The sequence below is a fragment of the Limulus polyphemus genome, unplaced genomic scaffold, assembly GCF_000517525.1.
Source record: "Limulus polyphemus unplaced genomic scaffold, Limulus_polyphemus-2.1.2 Scaffold3093, whole genome shotgun sequence".
Lineage (NCBI taxonomy): Eukaryota > Metazoa > Arthropoda > Merostomata > Xiphosura > Limulidae > Limulus > Limulus polyphemus.
Genome location: NW_013668703.1, coordinates 600 through 9,075, shown reverse-complemented (window position 1 = coordinate 9,075; position 8,476 = coordinate 600). Strand labels below are relative to the sequence as shown.

The window sequence follows — 8,476 nt, the reverse complement described above, 5'->3', positions numbered from 1 at the left end:
TTCAAGCTGCTGACCCCACGGTTTATTCGGCACAATAAACACAAAAGTACGACTGCAATGAAACATAAACATAAATCCATGGATGCATCCTTGAGACGTTGAATATAAATGTGGTTGGAGGTAGAAGAAAAGGAAACGGGAAGAGGAGGGAAGGAAGAAAGAGGGAATATGGGTGAGAACCTTTAGAACCCACCTGTCAACAGAAAACAGAGACCATAGGGATATAGCTGTTCTGTGTGATGAGGTGAGGTATTGTCTCAGAAGATAAAGATTCCCAAATGAACTAGATACAGAGTCAATAATGACTATGGAGCCTGACTAGCTACTCAAATGAGAAAGGAAGCTATAGCAGATGCCTTCCAGCACATGGATCACATGGATGCGAAATGCCAAATATCCATATAGTGGAGGAAGAGTCATTTCCTGTGTGAAAGCCCTAAGGATTTACAGTCCAGACCCACATACCTGTCAACACAATATAGCAGTCAACCCTTAATTACAACCATTTTGGCTCAGTCTCAAATATTTCCTTCTATTTTATGTTTGTAAAACATCTGCTATTATGGGCACTCATATTGCAGTCAATTTTGCTTGTTATCACCCATTTCCCAGTCCCAAGTGGTCTCTTTGAACTCAGTATTGTGGCCACCCAGGCCAGCTCTCACCTGCTGCTGCCTAACTGAGACCTGTCAAAGTGAGGCCACTACCGTACATAAACTGATAGTGGCCACGTCTTGTACGTGTTACAAACCAGGTGACGTTGATGTTCCCTATTAATGGCACACTAATCCTACCTAATGCTTCACAACTCATGCTACACTGATGATCACACAATCACACATACACGATCAAACAAACAGTATGTTTTCACGCTCGTTTAAACTTTGTCATTTGTAACACTTCTAGTTCGGTGTCTGTTTTCTTTTGAACACAAGATTTGTTCAAAGGGGAAAATTTACACATTAATTTCAAGTTATGTCACTTTTCCTTTCATTTTGCAATAAATAGGGCTCTTCTTTCTCAGCCAAATCAATTGTCTCTGTTCTATTGAACAAAGGGGAAAATTTACACATTAATTTCAAGTTATGTCACTTTTCCTTTCATTTAGCAATAAATAGAGCTCTTCTTTCTCAGCCAAATCAATTGTCTCTGTTCTAATGATGGAAATGGCAGAAAGTTGTTGTTTCATGATTTGAGAATCATTTCCGCTAGGTATTACCACACGTGCACATAAACAACAGCACCATGCCTTGGCCTCAGATAGTGTGGTGCAAGGAAAAGTCATGAAGCTCATCATTGTCCTAAATTTTGCATTTATCTGTTAATCAAAAATAAAGTATACAATTTTATTTTTTAGACAAGAAATTCCAAAATAGGTATGTAAAGATGTTATTACAGCATTGTGTATCAAACAGGAACATAGAAAGGTGAGTATTATGGACGAGCTGGACTGTACTTGCAAGTAGTAATAGTATTATCATCATTTTTGTTTATTTATTTTTCTAATGTTTTTTAGTAGGTCTGTTATGTCTGTGGTATGTAGACTTTGGTCATTTTCATACTAATGATACTGAAATTAATTATCAAAAACAATTAATTATCAATGATGATGAGGAATATTTCTGTCAAAAAATCCATACAACATACACATTTCAAAATCTCATAGTTCAATTAAGATAAGAAATCAAATGCAAGAGTTCAACATGTAAAGATTTAAAGCTAAAATTACATTAGTTGACCTGCTGAGTATGAGAAAGAATAGTTTATCTACTAACTATTCAATCTAAATGGTCATATTTAACTCTTCAAGTGCAATGTTTCAGGGATGAGAACAACAAATGAAACTTTTGGCTGGTCCTAGGTTCTAGCAAATAATAACTGGGAGTAGTTCCTGGAAGACAAAGAGGTTATGTGCTTTCTGGGCCATTTTAGGGCACTAATTAATTACACTATTTACTGCTAGGATTATAAGTAAAACTGGACTCTTGACACTCTAACTCATATTTCTTCGATCAAAATCACCACCCAGTTAACATACAAATTAGTTATTTCATGAAATGTTGAGGTAATACTTGTACAATTCAAGTTTCCACTGTGGCAAGTTACCTACTAATCATTTAAAAGACAGATATGGAATATTTATGTATGTTTATGAAAAAATCTATGTTTTTCCTACTATGTAAGAATTTATAATGTATTGTGACAACCATTTTTTTCAGTAGTTTTGGCCAATAAAGGGACATAATAACAGCCAAGTTTGGTTTTAATTGTTTTCTTCCTATTTTATGAAACTTGCTGAACAAAACCTATGTCTTACATTTAAGCGCAAAGATGTCATACCATGTTATAAAATTTAACAGAAATAAAATATTCTTTTTAGATTTACTAATAGCAAACTTTTTGACTTAATAATATAATGTAAACATGAATATTTTTATGATAGTTATAAATTCTGTATTGTAATATATATATATAACCAATTTCTTTTTATTGATTAATACGAAATAACTTACTAGATGTGTATTACACAAGATTAAAAATATTTTTTGAATATATGACATTTAATGTTTCCATTTACAGCAAAAGGTCCTTAATTATTGAAAATAATTTCCACTTTCATTGGATCATGCTTGTCTGTCCAATTTCTTTGGCTCCAATTAAATGATTTCACACATAAAAATAATGTAAGATAAAAGAAAAATGCTTATTCTATGTAATTCTAAACACATAGGTGAAAATTACACATCATTAAGGTAGATGGTGAAAGATTTAAAGTCCACTTCTATAGAGATCATTTTCAATCGTCAACCACTGCATTTTAAAGATGTTTGGATAACTTCAGTTTCAAAAGACATTTTGGATTGGTCAGCTGTTTGACAATCAGTCTGTTAAAAGGAACCACACAATTTTTGTTTAAACCTGAAAGCAGGCAAGGCTATATTTGACTGAACCTACTGGTACTAACATTTTCTCTCTGGCAACAGTCCTCCCCCCTTCCACCACCAAACATTTTTCTCACTGGATTTGTTTGAACAAATTGGTTAGGTGGCCAATTTGACAATAGAAATAGCAACCAATTCTCATCCCTTCATTTTTAGATAATAGTTAAATGAATATCAACCTTCATATCCAGGGAACTGATATAAAATCTACAACTACATGAATCTCTATCAGAAGAATACTCACATGGCATATAATGACATATGCTTGGCCAATATTGTCCTGTGTCTCTTTTCAACCAAATCCTCACAGTCCTAAAAATAAACATCAGTACTACTTTCATAGACAATTTTCGGTTCTAACAAAAACATGTATAACTACCTCAGGCACACAACACATACAATGTACATAACTACCTCAAGCAGACACACACTTGCATAGATAAAGTTCATATGGAAATCATGAAACAGTAACACTGTTATATCATAACAATTGATATTAGACTTTTTTTTAAAGCCATAAGCAAAAAGACTCTGGAACCAAGACTTAAAGTTATTTATTAACATACATAAAGACATACTTTACATATTTATAAATTAAATAAAATATTACAAATGTCAGATACACAGGTTTAGAGCTTGTACAATACAAGAAAACAAATGCAATTCACTTGCAGTGTGTCTAATCTAGTTCGTGAACTAGCCATTAAACACAAAATTCCTATCATCGTCAAATTCTCACAAAAACCCGTCACTAAGCCAAATTAATGATTTAGAATTACACAATACCAATGTCATTTACAAAATAACATGCAACAACTGCCCAGAATTCTACACTGAAGAAAATTGAAAACCAGATTCACAGAACACAATAAAACCCGTCCCATGTTTACTACCATTGCAACTCAAAAAAACCACAGTATATCTATTAAAAATAGTAATTTTAAACAAAGAACCAAACATAAACAAAAAAAAAAAATCAAAGAATCCAACTTAATTTAACAAAACAACCCTACTCTAAACCAACACCCTGGGGTGCCAAGATCTCTCTAAGTAGTGCAACAATATCAAGTCATGTGACCTCTTTGTTCCATACTCTGTGTGTGTGTGTGTTTATATATTTTTGTCAGTGTAAACTACTTGTACTTGATGATGACAAAACCTTGTCAAACATTGTACATTTGCTGTTATGTTAAACTTATATTAAAGTTTTTCTTCATTACCAATTCAAGCAGTCTCCAAGCATTATTAAAGTATATATCCCTGAATATGCAGGACTGATAAATCAACACAAGCATTATTACAGTATATATCCCTGAATATGCAGGACTGATAAATCAACACAAGCATTATTAGAGTATATATATCCCTGAATATGCAGGACTGATAAATCAACACAAGCATTATTAGAGTATATATATCCCTGAATATGCAGGACTGATAAATCAACAAAGGTATTCTGATTTCTCTGCAGTAGCTCTTGTTGATATAAAACTCTTGAAAGATTTTCATTCAAATACACCTTCAAAATTACACTAATGAACCTACTTGTTTTCATGATATGCTACTGTATGCACCAATAATGGTATCTGATTCAACTTCAATGTTACTTTACAATTTTTTGAAGTATAATTTTTTTACTTGTGCAAAAATTTCTTTCTTGAATCTCAATATCAAAAAGTTTTATTCATCGATACAAAGCATATCATAATGTAATACTATGAAGCAATATTAAAAAAATTATGAAAATTATGTTTGTACATTACTTTTGTAAAAGAGTTACAGCAAACATGTACTTGTCTCAAGTTAACCAAAACACTATTTAATTTCATTGGGAAAAACCAACATTTATATATCGGCCTCCTTAGCATGCTTCACTGATACCATTCTGTTCTATGCCATTAAACAAACTATCATTTATTGTTGAGAAACAATTTGAATATGGGTTCATTTATAAATAGTGCACTCCTTCAGCATTTCTCATCCTATTGTTTGAAAACTGATGTCTATTTCAGCCTTTTGGTTTGGTTCTCTCTCCTAAGCAGTGATTTTTGAGCATTTAACATCCAGTGAGGCTGCTTCATGCTAATGTGTATTTTACTGTTCTGGAGATATGTATTTATGTATAGGTCATCAGTATGATCTCTAATGAAATAAAGAGTATATCCTGAGTTACTCAACATCACTTTGGAAGAGTTTGGGCTTTCTACCTCTACAGCCTCCACTGCTTACAGAACTAGTTTCATGTAAGCTCTTCAGCTCTTTGAATTCTAAATCTTTAGAATGTGGCATTTCTGTCCCAGAAACCATGATGCATTAATCACACTACTACCGACAATAGGGCTGCTGGTGTGGCACTGGCTGCTTGGTTGGATGACAGCCAAACATGACCTACACTAATATGTGACCAACTTAGAGCAATTACTTTTCATAATACATACAAGAGGTACAATTCCTTAATATTTACATGATATTCACTATTTCTATAATTATCTCCAATTCCGAATATTTAACCAATACATATATACGTATGTATGTATGTATGTATGTATGTGTATGCGTGTGTGTGTGTATATATATTCAGTTTGGAAATACTTCTATATCATATTAAAGAGTCACAAACATGCAATATACATACTATTATCAAAATACACATGTTGAAAATAATTTCATTAGAACCCTCATACCAAATATATTTGTAGTCTCCATTTATCTGGATATACAAAATGGACCAATAATGTGAAATATACTTGAGCCCTATGACTATAAAGATATAGTCATATGATGTCTGTTTGTAAGAAAATGGGTAAGAGCATTATAGTAGTTACCATCTAGTAGAGGTGCTGTTATCAATTTCTTTGACTATTGGTTGTGATATGGTTGTGAAGTGCAACAACATCAGACCACAAATGATTAAACCAATTCCTTCAAATTTAATCACAAATTCAAAATTCTTCAACTGCACTATCCAAAGGAAATACCATAAAACTATCATATGGCAGCCAACAACTTGTCCAAAAATTGCTCATCTTAAATGTAAACAGACTTTTGAAAAAAAAGTATTGTACTTATAAATTGAAACTTGTACTAACTGTAGCAGAAGAAATAATTTATAACTGTGGAATATCTCACTAAAGTATAAAATAAAACTAAAAGGATGAAATAAATATTTATAATGAAAATAGTTAAAATAATAAAAAATATCATCATAAAGTTAATCTATCAACACCTTGAAAGGTTGTATGACACACACATTCTCATACAGTCAGTAAAATGTTTGAATAGTAAATCTCACATTATTCATTAGACTATGTAGTAAAAATGCATACCTCAATGTTGAAATTAAGACCACAGAGGCTAGTCGTTAGACAAGACATAATCTTAACACTGTAGATCTTGGCAGTTTTTAATTCTTTTGTCCATTATAAATTCAAACATCTCGTTTATTTCTTTTTTGCACAATGTCACATCTCCTGACAGAATATTTTGTTTTCTATAGTTTACAAAACATATCACACTAATTTATTTCCTCTGTTTCAAGCATTCTATTCAACCCATCTTCCTGTAAAACATCTCATATGTAACAAACATTTAATAAAAAATAATATCTACACATAACAGTACTTTAACCATTACATACCATACGGACATGCATTATAGTCTATAGTATATCTTAGAATAGTCTTTAAAAAGTTTTTCATGGCTAGATTCATTGTGATAACTTGGGGTGAAAAGAAAAAAGAGGATGGAAAGGGTATGGTAAGATATTTTGTATTTCACTAAACATTATTCTCTTTTAATTATTAAATGAAATATTTCTTCACTCAATCATTTGAAATACTGTATAATTTTATACATCTTCAAAGAAAAAAAAATCATTAACCAAACTTATTCCTTGACTTAAAAGCTATAAATAGACTCGAAATAAAAAAATTCTTGCCTGTCATCACTGATACTGATCACTCCATCTTCACCTGGGATAATTGCTGCCATGTTCACAGTATCTTGATGCCCCTCCAGCTTATTCAGAAGTTCAGGTTTGTGAGAATTTGTCACATTATCTACAGCCCCTCCAACAGGTTTAATTTCTGCTGCCATTATCTTTACTTGTAGTTGTACAAGCTATAAATTCACTTTCAGAAAACGAATTTGGTAAAAATGTCTCAATGAGGTAAACCTACAAATTGTGTTGCTTACAAATTAATATAATTTACAATAACTTTTTCATATTAAAGACTATGAATTTTTTACATTTGAAAATGTACCTATAAAGGCTATGTTCCTATGCTTATAATGACGTAACTACAGTATACAAATTGTAATTTTTTGTCATTTCAGTAACAAATTAGTAATAATATGTTACGTATCTACCAACAGTTTAAAAATATCAACAAATACTAAGCCTAATAGTAATACTGTTTTCAGTTTGAAAGGAAAATGGGGAGAAGTTAGTTAGCACTAATTTAATAATATTATATATATATAATCATCCTAAAATAACACTATGTATTAGTATTATTATTAATACTAATAGTAATACTTCATCTCATGATAGGAAGATTACAAATACTGAAATAGTATATACAATGTATTATGTAGCCTTACCAACTATACCATCTACTACTAGTACTATTACTACTAATAATAATAATAATACTTTATTAGTGATAATTACTAGACTAGTAGAAATAGAATTTAGCACTGTCATTACATACAGTGTACGGTACAAACGCAAATGTGATACTGTGCACTATTAGTATTACTAAAGCATTTTAAAGTTCAATTTTTAAACTTTAATCATAGTGTCGTAATAAGGTTTTAATTACGAAATACTTTAAAAATCCTGTACTTTAGAATCAAAACTGGAAATGATTTATCTTCACGAAGAAAAGTTAGTTATTACTTACTTTCTTTGCTACTCAAAACTAACACTACCCAAAATAATCAGTTATTACATCACTTGTCACTTGAAAACTAAAACTTCTCAAGCACTGTAACTTATAAATTAACAGTCACATGACCTCACGGTGACGCGAAGACTACTGTTTATAAGTTAAAATTAATGCGCATTTAATTGCGTAAACTAATAAATTAAAACTATGTCGTGAGGATTGGAGCCTTTTGTAAAAGCTCGAGTAACTCTGCTTAATATACTTATCAAATGTTACAAAATACTCTTTCGTAATTCAATAAAATATAAGTAATTTTTCATTTAACTTTATCAAAACGCCCTTATGAGTCATTATCAATATCACATAAGTATCAGCTGAATACCAAAGTAAATGTCTATAATACGCTGTTTAGACACTTGTAAATACGTAATACTTACACTATTTAAGTATTTTGTAAAGTTTCATTTCAAATAAATATACCATTCTATAGAGCTGTTGTTTACCTTTTTTATTTTTTTTTAGTAATGTAAAAGAACAATTAATGACAAGGTATTTATAATGGGAAACATTATTATTGATACTGTTACGTCTCCGTTCGTTAGTTAATTTTCCGTAAAGTCCTTTCTTAAATAAAACTGGTTTATT

At 31.1% G+C, this 8,476-nt stretch overlaps 1 protein-coding gene across 1 annotated transcript in view; it reads right to left on the bottom strand.

Annotated features, from left to right (window-relative positions):
- LOC106468639 (WD repeat and FYVE domain-containing protein 2-like) overlaps window positions 1-8,091 on the bottom strand; it is a 36,714-nt gene extending 28,623 nt beyond the window's left edge. The window contains exons 1-3 of the mRNA XM_013929066.2: window positions 7,847-8,091; window positions 6,880-7,072; window positions 3,187-3,254 (exon numbers count right to left, since the gene is read on the bottom strand). Of these exons, the coding sequence (XP_013784520.1) occupies window positions 3,187-3,254; window positions 6,880-7,037 (226 nt within the window). The 5' untranslated portion in view covers window positions 7,038-7,072; window positions 7,847-8,091. The remainder of the gene's footprint in view (window positions 1-3,186; window positions 3,255-6,879; window positions 7,073-7,846) is intronic.
- Between the last annotated feature and the right edge of the window lie 385 nt (window positions 8,092-8,476).